This window comes from Pan troglodytes, chromosome 6, assembly GCF_028858775.2.
Source record: "Pan troglodytes isolate AG18354 chromosome 6, NHGRI_mPanTro3-v2.0_pri, whole genome shotgun sequence".
In the NCBI taxonomy this organism is placed as follows: domain Eukaryota; kingdom Metazoa; phylum Chordata; class Mammalia; order Primates; family Hominidae; genus Pan; species Pan troglodytes.
Window position 1 is genome coordinate 61,308,794 of NC_072404.2, and position 19,755 is coordinate 61,328,548.

General features: G+C 46.2%; 1 protein-coding gene across 13 annotated transcripts in view; it reads right to left on the minus strand.

Moving 5' to 3' along the window:
* VOPP1 (VOPP1 WW domain binding protein) overlaps positions 1-19,755 on the minus strand; it is a 102,640-nt gene that overhangs the window by 65,008 nt on the left and 17,877 nt on the right. Inside the window, exon 1 of one of the 13 annotated variants that reach the window (XM_016957492.4) lies at positions 3,827-3,845. The exons of 11 other annotated variants lie outside the window; for them this stretch is intronic. Coding sequence is in view for 1 of the 2 variants with exons in the window: in XM_009453098.5 (XP_009451373.1) it covers positions 2,950-2,994 (45 nt within the window). In the remaining variant the exon portion in view is untranslated. Of the gene's footprint in view, positions 1-2,949; positions 3,010-3,826; positions 3,846-19,755 lie in introns of those variants that run through there. One more of the 13 variants, XM_009453098.5, reaches the window with a different exon arrangement.

The window sequence follows — 19,755 nt, forward strand, 5'->3', positions numbered from 1 at the left end:
AAGGTGAGTTGTTAGTTTTCCCCTTGGGGCTCTGATTAAATTTAACGCTCAGCACTTCAGCTTACAAGGAATCTTCCCTTCCGTGAACTTATTTGGTCCTAATGAGACCATGGGAAGGAGCGGGCTGCCCTCAACCAGCAGACATGCTCAGCACTGTGTCTGCCATCCCAGGATGCAGTTGGGGCACTGTCCCTCTGTGCAGAGGCTGGGCAGGCAGACGTCAACTTACCGCAGGTCTGAGACTATCTCCAAAGACAGTGTTCTTTCCCTGATGACGACCGACTCTTTCCTACACCTGACCCACACTCTGTGCCAAGCAAGGATCATGCACTCAGGGCCCTGGCTCCTCCTGCAGGGTTGGGTCTTCAGGAGCTCCTGAGGAGTAAGGGCCCTGCCTCGGCCACCCTGTTGGCCCCAGTGTCTGACCCAGGCCAAGCGTTCAGGAAACCTTTGGTGGAAATGCTCATATATCCACTTCCTCCTCTGCCTGCTCAAAAGTTGTACTTGGATTTGACTATACACCCTGAAGTATGGAGACTGGCCCTGACTGCCAGGCTACATAGGCTGATTAAAACTCAAGCAAGGCCAGGTGTGGTGGCTCACGCCTGTAATCCCAGCACTTCGGGAGGCCAAGGCAGGCAGATCACCTGAGGTCAGGAGTCTAAGACCAACCTGGCCAACATGGTGAAACCCCGTCTCTACTAAAAATACAAAAATTAGCCGGGTGTGGTGGCGGGCGCCTGTAGTCCCAGCTACTCGGGAGGTTGAAGCAGGGGAATTGCTTGAACCCTGGAGGCAGAGGTTGCAGTGAGCCGAGATTGCACCACTGCTCTGCAGACTGGGTGAGAGTGACACTCTGTCTCAAACAAAAAAACAAACTCAGGCAAGATTTACCACCATGAGGATAGAGAACTTAGGAGCACAATATGCTGATGGGGACAAAGAGAACTTCATTGTGTCTCTCAAAACATTTTCCAAGAGGAAGACGGGAGAGAATGAGGGCAGAGCACATGGCACGTGGCAGGACTGAACAATGACACTGATATAAAAACAACTCGTGTTCACACCAAGGAGCACTGGCCCAGGCACGGAGCGTGACCACAGGGGCAGCATGCTGATCCTGGCTCAGGCAGCGCATCTGCCACACGGAAGGGCGCACGGTACCCAGTCTGGTTGAGGTAGGCACCCAGCCTCACTCAACAGGGCATTCAATGTAAGTGCCCACAAATGCAAGAGACAGTGAACAGAATGGCAGCCAGACCGCATGAAACGCAGAGCTCTTGAGGCACCACCAGGGGAAGGTGGGGCCTGCCTGGCCACAAAACCTGAGACTTCAAGTCATGTCTGAGAGGCTGAGAGGATTAAGGAAGGGGCTTTGGGGAGGCGCCGGACATTTTCTGACGAGAAACGCAATGCAGATGGTGAGTCCAAGATCTCTCGGCCTGACCTGTCTAATTCCCTGACCCTGGACTGTGCCTGCGTGGAAGGCTCTGCCCCTCCGTCCCGGCAGCACTGACCCTGCCTTGTCCCAACCAGGCCTGCATTCACTTCCTTCGGCTGAACACACATATTTTGTACCCTGAACACCCACAGCATGCAGCAACATCTGGGAAGCCAAGCAGGAATCTCACTGACGTCTCTCACACACCTCAGCTGGCACTCTGCCCCCACCGCTGGCTCTGGAGCAAGCAGAGGCCAACAAGTCAGACCACTGATTTCATGCTCCAGCCTTCTGGAGGTAACACATAACTGCCCACCATGCTCTTCTTTCCCAGAACTGAAGCCCAAACTCTGGGCCAGGCTTCACAGCAAACTGAACCACCAGCCGAGCAAGCACCTGAGCGTGTGAGCCCGTCCTTCGCGTTCTGTTAGGCGGAAGGATGCAGGCAGCGCACCTCCTCGCCAGCCAGTCGCCCACGGTCCTGTCACTGCTGGGTCACACGCAGCCCTCCAATACGGAGCACACATAAATAAAGCTCTGGCGCCCGCAGACCCTGCAGTATCCTCCTCTGTTGAGTGGTGAGAACATCTACCATGGAGGACGCTACAAGGTTTCAAGAAGCCAGCGCTTGTGACAGTGTGAAAAGCAGGTCCGGCCCCCAGGCCCAGGCCACCAAGGAACATGCACTTCCCACAGCCCCCAGTTCCCCTCCAACTTCCACTACTTCAAACCCATGAAACGGGGAACTGCCCACAAAAGTTCATTCTCCCCCAAACCACTTACTAAGTGCCAAGTGGCCCCACCAGGCAGAGATGGAGGCCAGCGTGAATCTGGGCTGTCTCCTGCCCACCTGCCATTCCTCTCCACCAGCCAGTAAGGAGGCCCCAGGAGCCCCCATTCGGCTCACACACCCAGATCCAAACACTGCCTCCAGCCTGGCCCGACCACACTAAGCTGCCCTCTGCCTCTCCCACTTTAGGGCTTCGAGACACCTCTTTCACCAGCTGAACTGGTGGAAAACTTTTCCTGCTGATCCCCTCTAGAGACCGCTCTCATTGCAGAAGTGTTTCTGGAACACGAAGTATTGCAAAGTCAGTCTATTTTGCTACAAACCACTCTGAGTAGCGATTTGCAAACACCATCCCTTATGCAGTCCGCACTTAGGAACTCTCTTCTCCAACTGAGCTACACTCTCTGGTCCTTCTCTAGGTCCAGGTAAAGATGTAGCCAGTCCTTCCAGTCTGCAAAGCATTATGAAGCTGCAAAGAATATATCCAACATCTTATTCAGACTTATTCTTGAAATGAACAATGTTTCGTTCTTTGCTAACTTGATGCTCAAATACCCTCTCAAAATCTAAACACAAGCCCTTCCTGCCAGGCTACACAAACCACACAAAAAGAACAACCCTATGGTCCAAAGACTGAGGATTCCACAGTCCAACTGAGGATCACTGTAAACTGCTTTACATGGTTTAATGACAAACATAATAATCCATCTATACAAACCTGCAAGAGCACAGAAGACAGATACCCAAGAGTTTCCCTGAGCATTGTGTGTAATGACAAAAACAGCTACAAACTACTTAGCTGTTCATCAAGAGAGGGCGGATTAAAATGAGTCATGGCCATTCCTATAAAGGAACGCTTTGTAACTCTAAGGGGAATGCTGTGGGTTTGAGCTGCTGATGAGGAAACATCTCCAAGCAACATTTCTTAAAAAAAAAAAAAAGGAGAAACAAGATGCAGAACACTGTCTATAATATGATCCCATCTGTGTACTTTTAACCAAATATTTGGGTATACAATCTTAAAAAAAAAAAAGCACAAGAAACTTATCAGAGAGGTATGCTTCTTTCTCTGTAGAGGGTCTAGGGTTGAGAAGGTATTGGGGAGGGAAAGGTTTCATTCCTTTTCGTTTCATTCCTTTAAAAAAAAGGGGGGGGGGGAGAGGCGGGGTGCCGGGTGTGATGGCTCACGCCTGTAATCCCAGCACTTTGGGAGGCCGAGGCAAGCGGATCACCTGAGGTCAGGAGTTCAAGACCAGCCTGGCCAACATGGTGAAACCCCCTCCTCCACTAAAAATACAAAAATTAGCCAGGCATGGTGGCACACGTCTGTAATCCCAGCTACTCGGGAGGCTGAGGCAGGAGAATCGCTTGAACCCGGGAGGCGGAGGTTGCAATGAGCTAAGATCACACCATTGCACTCCAGCCTGGGCGACATGAGCGAAACTTGATCCCCCCAACAATAACAAAAAAAGTACGTGTACTTATTGTATTTAAAAACTTAAAACCATCAAATCAATTATCTATGAGAAAAAGGAACAAGATCAACACATGAAATCCCCAAATGATTTAAGAATTCCATTCCAGTTGGTACTCACCCCTTTACCCCAAAGATTCAACCAAACTGAATTCAGCTTCTCCCCATTCCTCTCTCCCTGCCTGTCCTTAAAACAAAACTAATGAGCTGTTAAAGAGCCACATGTGAGGCTGAAAGGGAAGGAAACAAAGCATGTGAATAATTCACAACCGGATCATCAGCCCCGCTGTGAGCTCAACAGCCCCTGACACAGATGGAGTTGAGTCCCTCTGGAGGTGGCATGCTGAAGGGAGACTGCCTTCCTGCGTGGACCTGGGACAGAGGTGGCCACAGGCAGGCTCAGTAAGTGGTTGCTGAACCAACTATATGGACAGGAACCAGGACTCAATGGAGAAACATGTTATATATACACACATACACGCATATTTGTCATACACACAACATAACAAACGGGCGCATAACATGAGCGCTGCACACACACACACACACACACAGCCTCCCAAATAAGGAAACAGCAGGAACACTCATGAATTAAGACAGAAAACCCCAACTTAGGGATGGTTTAAAATTTAGGGCTCATTTTCTCACGGAAATGATGGTGTAAATGTTGGCGAACTTCCCTGGCTAGGTAACACATGTCTGTTTAGCTCATAAAATAAATGAACTCCCAGCCAGGCGCAGTGGCTCACGCCTGTAATCCCAGCACTTTGGGAGGCCGAGGAGGGTGGATCACGAGGTCAAGAGATTGAGACCATCCTGGCCAACACAGTGAAACCCTGTCTCTGCTAAAAATACAAAAATTAGCTGGGCATGGTGGTGCGTGCCTGTAGTCCCAGCTACCCGGGAGACTGAGGCAGGAGAATCGCTTTAACCCTGGAGATGGATGTTGCAGTGAGCCGAGATCGCGCTACTGCACTCCAGCCTGGCGACAGAGTGAGACTCTGTCTCATAAATAAATAAATAAATAAATAAATAAATAAATAAATAAATAAAAATAAATGAACTCCCATTCCGTCCTTGTGTTTGATTGCCCCAGGCTGTCTGCTGAGGAGACCCCACGTGCCCTCAGGGAGGCTGCCTGTTTAGACCTCTGGCTGTCACCAACATTGCTGTGCTTCTGTTCTCAGCAGCTTCAAGGGCTGACCTCCACCTGGTGCCCAGCCGAGTAAACACGTGGAGCATAAGTTCCATGTGTATGGACTCAGGGCTCCTCCAGACACCACGGGCGCTGCCCTCACAGAGCACTCACCTGCAGGCTGCTTCCCCTAAGTGTCAGGTCTTCACCTCCGCTGCGGCCTCAACGCAGGGAATTTACTATTGAATTCGCCGCCAAGACAACACTGAGACAGAGTCGATGCCACCATTTTACGGCGTAGTTTATTTTTATGTCTGGCTTAGATCTCAAAAAGGGTCTGAGAAGGCTTACATAAATACCATTTTAAAATACAAGGAAAAAAACAACACCAAAAGCAAAAGTAATGAGAAAAAAATACATAAAGTGGACTACATTGAAACTTAAAATTCTTGGGCTGCAAACAATACCATAAAGTAAAACGACAACCCGCAGAAACGGGAAAAAAATACTTGCCCATTATCTAGCTGATAAGGAACGTATTTAAAGTCTTACCGCTCAATATCAAAAACAGAAGCCATTAAAAATGGGCAAAGGAGTGACTGCTAGTGGGTACAGGGTTTCTTTGTGAGGTGATGAAAATATTCTTGATTGTGGCAATACTTGCATAACTGTGAATATATGAAAAACTTCAGAATTGTACACTTTACGTGGATGAATTATATGATATTTAAATTCTATCTTAATAAACATGTTATTTTTTAAACGGGCAAAGGATTTGGATACACATTTCTCCAAGGAAGATAATGCAAACAGCCAATAAACTAATGAAAAGAAGCTCAACAACATTAGTCATTAGGGAATTACAAGTAAAAATCACTGTGAAATACCACTTCACACCCACTAATATGACTATAATAAAAAAGACAGACAATAACAAGTATTGGCGAAAATGTGGAACATTTGACCCCTCATACATTGCTGTTGGGAACAGAATGGTGCAGCAGCTTTGAAAATCAGTCTAGCAGTTCCTCAAAAGGCTAAACAGTCATCACATAACCTAGCAATTCCACTTGTAGATATTTATCCAAGAGAAATGAAAACATATGCCCACAAAGACCTGTACACAAATGTTCACAGCAGCATTATTCACAATAGCCAAAAAGTGGAGACAATCCAAATGTCCATCAACTGCTGAATGGATAACCAAATGTGGTGTATCCGGTAGCAATGAAAATGAAGTACTGATTCATGCTATAACACAAGAGAAGCCCGTCCTAAGGGACCACATGTTACATGATTCCATTTATATGACATGTCCAGAAAGAGTAAATTTACAGAGACAGAGAGTAGATTAATGGTTGCTCAGGGCTTGGGTAGGGTGGGCCAGAATCAGGAGTGACTGCTAAAGGTACAAGGTTTCTTCTAGGAGGAACAAAATATTCCAAAATTGGATTGTGATGATGGATGAAAAACCCTGTGACTGTATCAAAAATTAAATCATACAATATAGATGGGCGAGATGATGGCATGTGAATGACATCTCAACAAAGCTGTTTAAAAACATAAGACAAATCCAGCATGTATTTTTTTTAACAAATTTTATGGATTCCTAATAGTTGTACATATTTATGGGCTACACATGACATTTTGATACAAGCATACAATGTGTAATGATCAAATCAGAGTAACAGAAATATCTACCACCTCAAATATTTATCACTTCCTGTGTTGAGAACATTCCAAATTTTCTCTTCCAGCTATTTTGAAATATACAATTAATTTTTGTTAACTACAGTTGCTCTACTGTGCTACCGAACACCACATCTTATTCCTTCTAACTGTATTTTCATGCCCATCAATTAACCCATCTCCATCCCCGTCTCCCCACTACCCTTTCCAGCCTCTGGTAACCACTCTTCTTTTCATTACCTTCATGAGATCAAATATTTTAGCTTCCACATATGATTAAGAACAGGCAGGCTGGCATGGTGGCTCATGCCTGTGATCCCAGCACTTTGGGAGGCCGAGGCGGGCAGATCACTTGAGGTCAGGAGTTCAAGACCAGCCTGGCCAACATGGTGAAGGCCCGTCTCTACTAAAAATACAAAGTTAGCCGGTCGTGGTGGTGCATGCCTACAATCCCAGCTACTTGGGAAGCTTTAGGCAGGAGAATCACTTGAACCCTAGAGGCAGAGGTTGCAGTGAACCGAGATCGTGCCATTGCACTCCAGCCTGGGAGACAGAGCGAGACTCCATCTCCAAGAAAAAAAAAAAAAATACAGAACAGGCAATATTTGTTTTTCTGTGCCTGGCTTATTTCACTTAATGTTCTCCATATTGATCCACATTACTGCAACTAGCAGGATTTCATTCTTCTTTTTTGTTTTTTTATTTTTATTTTTATTTTTTTGGAGACGAGTCTCGCTCTGTTGTCCAGGCTGGAGTGCAGTGGCGTGATCTTGGCTCACTGCAAGCTCCACCTCCCAGGTTCACACCATTCTCCTGCTTCAGCCTCTCGAGTAGCTGGGACTACAGGCACCTGCCACCACGCCCGGCTAATTTTTTGTGTTTTTAGTAGAGACAGGGTTTCACCGTGTTAGCCAGGATGGTCTCGATCTCCTGACCTCGTGATCCGCCCACCTCAGCCTCCCAAAGTGCTGGGATTACAGGCATGAGCCACCACGCCCAGCCTAGGATTTCATTCTTTATTATGGCTTTATAATATTCCATTGTGTATATAAAACCACATTTTCCTTATCCATGTGTCCACTGATGGGCACTTAGGTGGATTCCTTATCTTGGCTATTAACAGTGCTGTAACAAACATGGGAGTACAAATATCTCTTCAATATGCTCATGTCCTTCCTTGGAGAAATGTGTGTCCAAATCCTTTGTCCATTTAAAATACCTGGCAATGAGATTGCTAGATCATAAGGTAGTTCCATATTCTTAGTTTTCTGAAGAGCCTCCATACTGCTCTCCATAGTACTAACTTACATTCCCACCACTAGTGTTTGAGAGGTCCCCTTTCGCCATATCCTCACCATTTATTTTCAGTCTTTTTGATAATAGCCATTTTAACTGAGATGAGGTGATATCTCATGGTTTTGATTTGCATTTCCCTAATGATTAGCGGTGTTGAGTATTTTTTCATATACCTGTTGGCCATTTACATGGTTTGTTTTTTTTTTTGAGAAATGTCTATTCAAATAATTTGCCCATTTTTAAATCAGATTATTTGGTTTTTGGCTACTGAGTTGTTTGAGCTCTTTATATATTCTGGTTATTAATCCCATGTCAGATGAATAGCCTACAAATATTTTCTCTCATTCTGTGGGTTGTCTTTTCACTTTGTTGATTGTTTTCTTTGCTGTGCAGAAACTTTTTAGCTTGATGTAATCGTATTTGTCAATTTTTGCTTTGGTTGCCTGTGCTTTTGAGGCTTTACTCAAGAAATCTTTGCCCAAAACAATGTCCTGAAGCATTTCCCCAAAGTTTTATTTTAGCATAATACTTTCATAGTTCCAGGTCTTACATTTAAGTCTTTGATTTTGAGTTGATTTTTGTACATGGCGAGAGATAGAAGTCTACTTTCATTCTTCTTCATATGGATATACAGTTTTCCCAGCACCATTTATTGAAGAGACAATGTCCTTTGCCCAATGGATGTTCTCAGCCCCTTTGTCAAAAATCAACTGGCTGTAAATGTGTGGCCCAGCATGCTTCTGTGTTAATCTGTAAAACACATTCTTAAAAGATTTTAGCTGACCAAAAGCGACACAAGAAGAAGAAAATATGATGAAATTGGAACAAAATAAATGCACACAATGGCATGGTTTTCATGGTTTAGGGCAGCAGGGCTGGTGGGGGAAGCAGATGGCCCCACACTTAGCTCCAGGCTCCTGAGGGCCAAGGCAGAACGGGGAACACTGTTAGTCACAACATCATGGTGTCCATCGGATGAAAAAAACTTGCGAGAAAAGATAGTGTTTCTTGAAAAGAAAACAGTCTTTCTGATACTGGAATGTGCTGAAAACTTCTTTTTGGGTCTTCCCAAAAAGAACACAGCTCCAACTGGTGTGGAAGAGTGGGGGTTTCAGGGAGGACCTCACCAGAGGGGAAACTGAAACTGACGAATGTAATCTAACATTTAACTCTGGAGAGTGTTGTCGAAGGCTTCCGCAGAGTTGGTGGAGAGCAGAGTTGGTGGAGACCGTGGAACTCAAGCAAACATCTGAAATAAACTAAGCTAATGAAACCATGAGGCCATTTTGAACTCAAGGAAAATAAAAAAAGTTGTCCAATAAAAGCGCAATTTTAGTGTTCTACATGGCTCAACAGTCAGCAAAACGTAGTCAAAATAATGATGATACTAAATGTGGATTTAACCAGATATTTTAAATACATTTTACTTTTGTGTAATCGGTACTGATATAAACATATATACTGAGAGGATAGAGGAAGAGAGATTAAATAATGTCTAGCACTGTTAAATCAAGAGCTAGAAGGTATGTGTATTATTTTAAAATGTGGAGGCAAATAGTAAAAGAACCAGCTAAATAAGAGTTGAAAGTAGTTCTTCTGAGAAGCAGACCACAACGGTGGGGCATGGGGAAGATTGTGTTAAGCTCTGACATTATTAAACTTTCCATTTATATACATATATTACTTTATTTAAAAATGAAATAAACTTGTTAAATACAGGAAAAGTCACCTATGGTCAATGTTCCCTGTGATCACTATTTCTTTAAAGGGGCACAGGCGAGACCATGCTAGGAGAAGAAAACTCTTTCATCAGGAGGGGCATCCCACTGGGTTACTGAAGCCCCCAGTGCTGTGAGGTCCAAGAACGTGCTGCTCTCCCCTGGGAGGCCTGTCTTGATGTCAAGATCCCACCAGCCCCAGACAAAGCAGCACACAACTGACCCGTGGCAGGAGGGAGGCACTCAGAGGCGCAGCCAGGAGGGAAGAAGCCTGCTCTCCCCATCCTCTTTCTGGCCCAGTATGCATGGCTGAATTCACCTTAGGATAAACACAGGTATGACTACACTCCAGTATGACTAGAAAAATAACACAGGCGTGACTGCAGTTAGAATCACAGCTTGCGGGCCACACTGGTTACACATCCACCGGGACTCAAGAGGTATCCACTGAGCTGAACACTGCCTGCTCGTGCTCTGTGCCTAAGGCTCCCTGTCTGGCAAGCCCCATGGAAGCTCACAGATCTGTCATTTGTGGAGAGCTGCAGCTCTTGTGTTTAAAAAGGAATGATTTGGCTGGGTGCAGTGACTCACACCAGCACTCTGGGAGGCTGAGATAGGCGGATCCCTTGAGCCCAGGAGTTTGAGACCAGCCCGGGCCACACAGCAAGACCCCAACTCTACAAAAAAAAATACAAAAATTAGCATGGTGGCACATGCCTGTAATACCAGCTATTCAGGAAGCTGAGGTGGGAGGACCACCTGAGCCTGAGAGGTCAAGGTTGCGATGAGCCGTGATTGCACCACTGCACTCCAGTCTGGGTGACAGAATGAGACCCTGTCTCAATTTAAAAAAATAAAATAAAGAAAAGAAAAAGTGAAAAAAAGGAAGGATTTACTGAGCCCAGCTGTTCAATCAGCTCACAGATACTCACTAAGCACTCCACAGCTCTGGCCTGTGCTAGAAGCCAAGGACTCAGTCATGAGGAGGGCACAGGTGGTGCCATCTCCTGAGTTACAAGACAGTCGAGGGAGATGTAGACAGGATCTGACCCCATGAATGAAGATATAATTCCCAGGTAGCTCACTAAGTTGAGAATAGTTGTACAAAGAGAACACTTAAGGGAAAGGCAGAATTATACACTCTATGGACCGTGAGGTGGTAGGATGCAAGAAGTTTTGGCAAAACTGAAATGAGCCTAAATCAATACGCCATGATGAACTGAATCTCCCAACAGAAAAAGGGACATTAATGGAAAAACTGGAGAGATCCAAATAAAGCAATTTTAATTAATAGCAATATACCAATGTTGGTTTCCTTTTTAGGCAAATGCAGCATGGCAATGTAAGTTATTAAATTAGTGGAAACTGGGTTATACAGCAACTCTGTATTTGCTTTGCAAATGTGCTTTGCAAATTTTCTATAAATCTAAACTTATTCCAAAATTAAGTTGATTTTAAAAATATACAAATATATTGTGCTCCCCCGCCAAGAAATGAGTGATACCAGCACCACCACCACCACCCCTGAATTAAGGCCCCAGCTTTGAAGCACAGAGCCCAAAGGGAGGGGCGATGGAGCGGAGGCCAGTAGGCCAAGAGCTCAGGCCATGCAGAGCCTGGGAGGCTAAGCCACGGGATCAGGTCTGCATCCTAAAACCAACAGGAAGCACCTCCACAAATGGGAGCTACAGGCCTTGTCCCCAGTGTCCCTGAACATGGAGAAGGACAGCCTTCATTTCACTGATGAGCGAGCCAGAGCAGAGATGACTCAGCAACACAGCTCTCTCGACCCACATTCTGCCAACCGCCCAGACTGGCAGAAGGCCATGCAATTTGTAATCCCTCTGACCTGGATTTTAGCAGCCCCAGGTCAGCTGTTAAGACTTGGGAGAAGCCGACAGAGCTGTAGGAGGGAGTGGTGGGTTGGGTCTTGATTCCACTGTTCTCACCTAATGCCAGCTAACATCCAGATCCAACCCTGTCCCACCTCTGAGGCTGGGGACGGGGGACAAAGGGGCTCCAGGGGTTCCACAGATAACAGGACTCCAACAGGACTGAGGCTACCTTCCCCCTGGGGCTACATGCATTCATGTAGAAATGAATAGGAAGAGTGGCAGGCAAGGTGGGCTCCAAGGCTTTCTAAGGTTGATGCCATACACACACCAAGGCTGGGAGTGAAATTTGGGCTAATTAACAGTGACATGTAAGTACAGGAATCTTTAATTTAAACGTAAGCCTCTGCATACCAATAAACCTTGCCAACTTTTTGGGAGTTACAGAATCTCATGTAAATTTGAGAAACAACAGGAATACACCTTTACAGAGAGCTCTGGAGCACGGAACTAAGTATGCCCATCATGCAACCCTTTACTTGACTAACAAACCAGTTGAGTTGGGAATGATCGTCTCCTACTAGCTACCAATAGACATGTTTTGTTTGGCCCATGATAGCTTTGAGATAAAGAAACTTTACACAAAATCTAGATATTCAATTTTTCCTGAAAAATCCAAAGACTCATTAACAATCAGTAGACCTGAGTGGTGCCTGGTTCCCTCTTCCCCGCCATATCTTTCACATGGCGAGATCTTTTCCATTTTACCACACTTCCCATCACTCCCTAGTAGATGTGGCTGGGCAGGTTGTGCCCTGAGCCTGCAGGCATGTGCATTTACTACCCTGTGCACAGAGAATGTCTCTTCTTCCAACTTCTCTTAAAAGCACACCAGCAGTTTCAGTCACCTGTTTGATTCCCCTCCAAGGGCTTTCTAAAAATTTCCACCAAAATACCCCGACAGTCACCTAAGACCGTGACCGCAGATTCTGGGAATGGGAGCCAGGTGAATGGAGATGTGGTCTTAAATGACACTCAGTGGGATGCAAAATTTGTTTGACATCCCAAGCTTTACCTTAGAAGTTCACGCCCTTGCATTCTATTTCGTTTACACATGTTGTATTCTACTCCATTATATATTTGCATTAAATTTCACACATAATGTTTTCAATTATCAATTAAAAGGTTGCCTTTAACCCCCAACCCCTAAACATGTCAAGTAAAATGGAGGCTCCAGGAAGATCTGCCAGGTTTATGCTGCCTGTGTCTTCCCCTCCTCCCAGCACACCGCAATGACTAATTTGAGAAGAGCAGTGGCTGACCGCCTGGTCCTCAGAGGCTCCGCCCTCTGCCCCTCCGGACTCGGGGATACCCCGGGGGATCCCTGGCTTACCTTCCTGTTTTCTCACATTAGAGCTGGGACGCGTATCTGTCCTCACTTACAGGGACCTGCGTTCGTTCCATGAGAGGCAAAGCTGCTCCTTACTTAGCATTCAGATGAGTCCCACACTCCCAAACACGCTGTCTGCTCTATGCAGGCCATCCAGCAAGATGCATGGGTGTGGGTGAACACGCCTGCTACTGGGGAGTACAAAGCTCTCTTTCATGCACACTTTCTAAGGGACTCTAACCATCTTTACTTTTACTAGCCTTGTGCTTGGGTTTACCACATTCCTCTTGGCCCAGGACTACATTCAGAAATCTGGGAAATATAGTCCATAATCACCAGCACTCTTGCTCTGTAGATTATAAGTAGACGAAAGATGAAAGAAAACTGGCAAGCAACTGGGTTCTATAACAGGCATTGCAGGATCATGAGATCCCAGCATTTCCCAAACCCAACAAAATCCACCCTGGGGGGGATGTTGTTTTATCATCATTTATATCTAGGAAGAGCCCAGGGTGACCACAGTGAGACTGGCCATCTGGAGGCACGGGGCCTGAGGGCAGACCCACCTATGAGGCATGGAAGTTGGGAGATTTAAACACAGGGGAAAAACAGGTAGGGGCGTGTCTAGCAGTGAAAACACCACTCCAAGAGGCTTGCCAACAGACAATGGGCAGTCCAGGCAGCTAGAGACCAGGTACTCCAAATGCGCCTAAATTACCTAAAGGTTCGACAGGGGAGATAGGACCAGTTAATCATAAACCACTCCAAAACACTGAAAGCATTCAAGGGCCATTTACATAGACGGTCATGGGACAAAAAGATGAACAAGGGGTCTAAGCTTCCCAATAATCTGCCCTTCTCTCAGGGCAAGTGGCCCTCACGATCAGGCATACAGACTCCCTTGGACTAGTCAGACTGATGGCACATGCACGGGCCCATGGCTTAATTTCTCCTAAGACCCCCAAATCCGTAGCCAGTCTGGAGTCTGGACAAAAGCTGAAGAACCAAGTGAACCTGAAACACTGCTTCTGCGACTGAGACTGAACCAGACCTCAATCTTCCACAGAGACCTTTTCCCTTTCTCCACTGTCAAAAAAAGGCTCTGCTCCACATTCAGCCATCTGCTGCAGGTGGCCGGCAGGAGCAGGACACACTGGCGGACACTCTGCAGTGCGACCAGCCGTGTACCTTGGGCCCTGGGCAGTTACCCTGGGAACAGAAACAAGCGGAGGAAGCACCTGCAATGAGCAGAAGCTCATCTAAGCTCATCTACATCCTTTCCCCAAACAGTACGTTCTAGGCACACATCCACTTAGACAAAGAACACCTCCTGCTTTCCATACAAGAGAGTATGCACACATTCTACAAGAGATCCCCCTTTACAAAAATCTCACATATTAAAATGCCATTGCTCCCCTCCTCCATGAGCGGTGCTCTCAAATCTTGCTTGGAAAAAGACTTTTTCCCACCCCCATCCCCATCATGGTCACTGCAGAGACTGCCTACCCGGACCAGGAAAACCAACAGTCCCTGGTCATCCACTTCATGAGCCAGGCCTCTCCTCAGCATGATAGCCTGAGTGCCACCACAGCCCGGGCCAAGGGGACTGCACAGCCGTGCACAGGCGCTACTCCCCAGAACAAGGGAGGGTCCTGGAAATGCCAGCGCCTGGGAGAGGGAACAGCATTTCCTTCACTGCATCAGTCCAAGGACTCCTGGCAGAATCCACTTCCTGGAATAGCAATAAAGCCGCCATAAAAGCCGAAGGTGCGACACCAGCCCAACAGCAGCCACTAGGTGCCGCAGTCCGGCAGGTGCCACCCTCTGGAGAGAAAATCTGCCAACACAGATTGTAAACAAACGTACATAAGTGTACATAAATAAGGGCGAAGATCCAAACCTTGTAACACAGGCAACACTTATTTTTGCCCTAAGAAACAATGATAGAATATTTAACTCCATGGTCTTGTACACTGCTGGAGGGAATATAAATTTGGTTTGAAAAAAGCTTTCTGAAAGTTTGCAGTCTGGAAATATATATCAGATGTCTTTAAATCTGTCAGTAAGCTCCGGTCTAGGCATTCCATTTCTAGAAATCCATCCTTTAAAAAAGTCCAAAATGTACAAAGATGTTCATTTCAGCATTCTTACAATATATAAAAACGGGAACAAATTAAATACTCAATGTCAGGAGCACTCGCGAGTCCACCATTAGCCCTATCGCGAAGTATTATACAGCCGCTAACAGGCTGATGGGTAATTTTTAACGGAATGGAAATGCTCGTGACAGAAGGATGCACTATTGAGTATATGTTAACGACCAGTGTATGAAAATTGCGCAGAAAATGGCTGGAAGGAAAACATGACCTATTTTCGTGTCTGTATATTTTTCTACTTTCCAATTATTCCACAATTAGAATGCATTAGGCTTATTTTCATAATAAAGCAATTAAATTTTAGAGTCAGAGGCTACACTGGCTTGAAGGAATCAGGGCAGGCTTCCTGGAGAAGGCTGTATCTAAAATGAGAACTAAGAGAGACACACAGGACAGCCCGAGAAGAGGGAAGGGCATGGTGACAGGCGAAGGGGCACATGACAGCATGAAGACACTGAGTGCTCCGGTTGGGTTGGCAAATTATCTCCCTGTTATGCAGAGAAAACAACAAACCATGAGCCCTACCATCCTGCAGACATAACTTCCCTCATCAGCCATAGCATTCTTCCAGACTTCTCTATAGCAAGGCACTCCAGGCTGTCGCTACCAAGAAGACAAGCAAGGCTTCATGTGAAATAAACCTATTTGCCATGCTTGCTGCTGTTTCATCACTCCTAGAGTCAATGGAAGTTTTCACTGACATCAAAGCAATGTCCTGGAATGTTAGGGCGTGGAGCACCAGAACCCCACGTGCACACCGTACACCTGTGCTGGCAAATACGTCCAGCAGGGCTGAAACAGCACAAAATGCTTTCCTTTCAAAATCGGGTTCTGAGTGCTCCCCAAAGCATGCCTCGAAAGTCAATTCTCCCATCAGACGCAAAGAATTAAATGCACAAACACTTGGTGTTCCTTTCCCTCAGGAAATCTGTCAATAAGCTCTGGTCTAGTTATTCCATTTCTAGAAATGGAATAGGTCACCTTGTTTTTCCCCCTTCCCTTAGGAAAAAGGGAAAGAAACTCCAAGTGGGGAAGGGTTCAACACGGTCAGGGCTGAGGTGGAGGAAGAGGGCCTCTCTTTCGTCTTACACGCAGTGGGAGGGAAAGCAGAAAAAATCTGAAGGAGGAAATTATCAAATACAAAATACATGTTGAAGGCTGGGCGGGGTGGCTCACGCCTGTAATCCCAGCACTTTGGGAGGCCCAGGAGCGTGGATCACTTGAGGTCAGCAGTTTGAGACCAGCCTGGCCAACATGGTGAATCCCTGTCTCTACTAAAAATACAAAAATTAGCCACGCATGGTGGCGCGTGCCTATAGTTGCAGCTACTTGGGGGTCTGAGGCATGAGAATCGCTTGAACCTAGGAGGCAGAGGTTGCAGTGACCCTGCAGCCTGGGCAACAAGAGTGAGACTGTGTCCAAAAAAAAAAAAAAAAAGGTGTTGACAAGGTGTGGAGGTGGAGGGAAAGCCCTGGGAGCCAGGTTAGCCAGGTCAGGGACCAGTGACCCTGTGGAAAAGGAAGCAGTGGACCTACAAGGGTCGAGGTCTGTGCCTCTGCTAGTTATTAACATGCACTGCATGGGCAAGGCAGTCCACTGAGGGACTGGGTAAGATGGACAAATATAAGCACCTTTTGGATTTAGAAATAGCAATGACAGAAAGAAGGTAATTTAGCTGATTTTAAAACCTCCGTACAAAATGCCTCTCCTCCCAAGAAACTCAGACTATCGCAAAATGCTGTTCTCTTCATAGGAATGGGGTGGGAAATAGTTTCCCATTTCTGTCTTAAATCAAATGGCTGCCTCTATCAGAAAGCAGATGACACATATTAAGGATGCCAGCTACCCCTTATTAGACACCCATTATTTTTCAGACCTACACACTCACACAGGATGGATCTCCATGCTTACACATGCCCAGCAACACAAGCATGATTTTCCCAGGGTGACAAATGAAGTCTAGGAAAACGCTAAGTGATTGATGCCTCAAAAGAAAGTGCTGGAACCAGGTCTGTGTGGCTCCAAAGTTGCCCTTTTCCTACCATATGACACCACCTTCCAACAATGGGGGGCACTCAGGTCCTGGAGCCCCAGCCCCTCCGAACGCAGGAGTCTGGTCGCCAGGTTGCCGGCACACGGAGTTCATGCAGAGAGGCAGCAAGTGGAGCCTGTTCTCCTAGGAAACCTCCCATGGGCTGAGTCACTCAGCCATGCTCAACCCAGAAAGGTGACGGAGCACTATGGCAACACAACAGGATTTCCTCCTAGACTAAACTCCTGAACCCGAAGAAAAAATTATACGTGCTGCTAGCTGCAAATTGCTGACAAATGCTAAGGCGCTGTAGGAAAAGACATGCAACCGAAATCTGTCTGCTGCACCATTCCAATCAAAGTCAGGTGGGAGCTTTTTGTCTGAGTTTCAGTGTTATTGCTACAGCAAAAACGACAAATGCTTGACAATATAATTATGACTGTCAATCTTCCTAAAATAAACTTGGAAACATTCAAAGAGTAACAGTATAGGCAGACAAGTTAATTATATCTCATAATCTCATTTCCAATATATGTGTTGCCCTAGCAGGAGGCATTGTTGGAAAGGAGCTGCAGTTCGTCTGTTATACAGGCTATTTTTATATTTTAGATTCATATTTTAGTTCCAACACCTAACAGGATTTTATTGGGGATAAATTTTCATTTCTACTTTTGCAGTACTTGAGAGGAGTCACCAGTAAAAACCTCTTTAAGGGGACTGCTTCCCAGAGTGAGGAAAATAAAAAGACTAGCCTGGGGAGCAACGGACTGTTTTCCCATGATGCAGACCCAAAGGTCACTAGGCTTGGCTGTAAACTCCAATTCATTTACCATAAAATAAATATTATTTAGATGATAGATCTAGGCCTAACATTTCTGGTTTTCATTTAAATATATCCCTTAACGAAACCAATGATACAAATTAGGGGTCAAAAGTAAATACTTTTCTCAACCCTTCCAGAAGCCCCCACTCCCTGACCTCAATCCCTGCAACCCCACCCCACCCCTACCACACAAACACCACGACTGCTTCTTTCCATCACATCCCAGATAAAGAGCTCCGTCCTCAAGACCTGGTTCCCCTGATATCTCTGTGCTCCCTTCCCTTGCACTCTACACACACACACACACACACACAGACACTCACCCTCTTCCTAGGCCTAGCAATGAGGCATCATTTCCTTTCAGATTGCAGCCGCACAGCAGGGCTGCTCCCAAGTCTCTCCTGTTCAGCCGCACAGGCTTGCACTGCACAACTCAGGGGACAACATTTACAAAGACCATGCTGAGGAAGGCATGTCCTGGAAGGATCCATCGTGGCAACCGTAGCTGCTACCTGCCCTGCTCAAGACTTACGATATTAGACCTCTTTACTTACCATCCTTCATGGTTGCCAAAATGCAAAAGCTTATCCAAAATTGTGATTACTGGTAAAGAAGAGAGACAGAGAGGTATGCCAGTAAGAGTTTTATCTCTTATTGAGAGATAGTCCCTAAAACTTTCCAAGTGGCTGGTCAATCCTAAAATGAAACAAGGTTACACATGTGTGATGCCTGCTGCCTCCTTATCTAATACAGCACCTGGTTCAGGGCAAGGGCTGTGGAGTTGCCAAGGTCAGGAGAGGGCAGGTCTATCTCGTTCCATCCAGGATCTCACAGGGCACTGAAGAGCACTGGGAACTAACTTGAGGGTGGCTGGAATTTTTCCCATAGGCCAATAGGGTACCATCAGTGGATTTCAAGAAGAAAAGTAACAGATCAGACAAAGGTTTCAAAAGCTCACATGGGCAGAATGGAGAAGAAACATCCCAAGGACTGTACACGAGGAAAATGGCCTGGACTGAGTCAGGAATAGAGAAAACGGGGCCTGGGAGAGGCACATTCTAGAAACTTTGAGTAAAAAATTGCAGAACTTGGGTTGCCGAGGATGTAGGGATGGTGGGGTTTCTGGAGCACTGTCCTGGATGGGAGGCAGTGCCATGGACTGACACAGAACCAATGGGCGGAGCTTTGGGGAAAGGGTGAGCTCTGCTTCAGATACACTGTCTGAGGCCTCTGGGCCACCCTGGAGGAGGTCTCTGTTAGACAACTGGGTCGATAGGGGCTGGAGCTCAGCAGGGAATTCTTGGACCAGAAATATAGGTTTTGGAGACATTCACATAAACAACTGTCATTGAAGATTTAGATGTAGATGAGATTCCCCAGGATTTTTCGCAGAATGAGGAGAGGAGGAAGACCTCACCCAAGCGCAGGAGACATCAGCATCTGAGGCTGAGATGAGGGTCTGGGAATGGAGAAGGAAAGCTTCCGAGGTGGCTGCTTTTTGCCGCATCTCACGAAGGATAAAATCAGGTGAAAGGTGCTGTTTACAAATTAAACCACTACAATGAATCATGCCTCTAGGCCACAAGAAAAATCCATCAGAAACTTAAGTTACATAGAGAAATATACTTTTTAAAAAGGAACCAGTCTTAAAATAAATTTCCAATCTGCCTGTAGAACTTGGAGAAGTAGTGGAGGGAAAAGGAGAGATGGAAGCAAAGCATAGGACGGGGACCAAAGCCTGAAGGGGGAAGCGACAGGAGAGGGAGGGTGCTCTGCATGGACAGCTTGCCCTCCCGACCACCCCCCAGCTCAATCGCTGGCCCCAGGGAAGCAGACTGCATGACAATCGCTCACTTTCAGCACTACCATTTCCGCACATGTGAAAGCTGGAAAGAACAACTACTGCCTCTTTTCACTGCACAGATGACCTTTGCTAAATCCCTTAACTTCTCAACCTCACTTTGTGCATCTGTAAAATG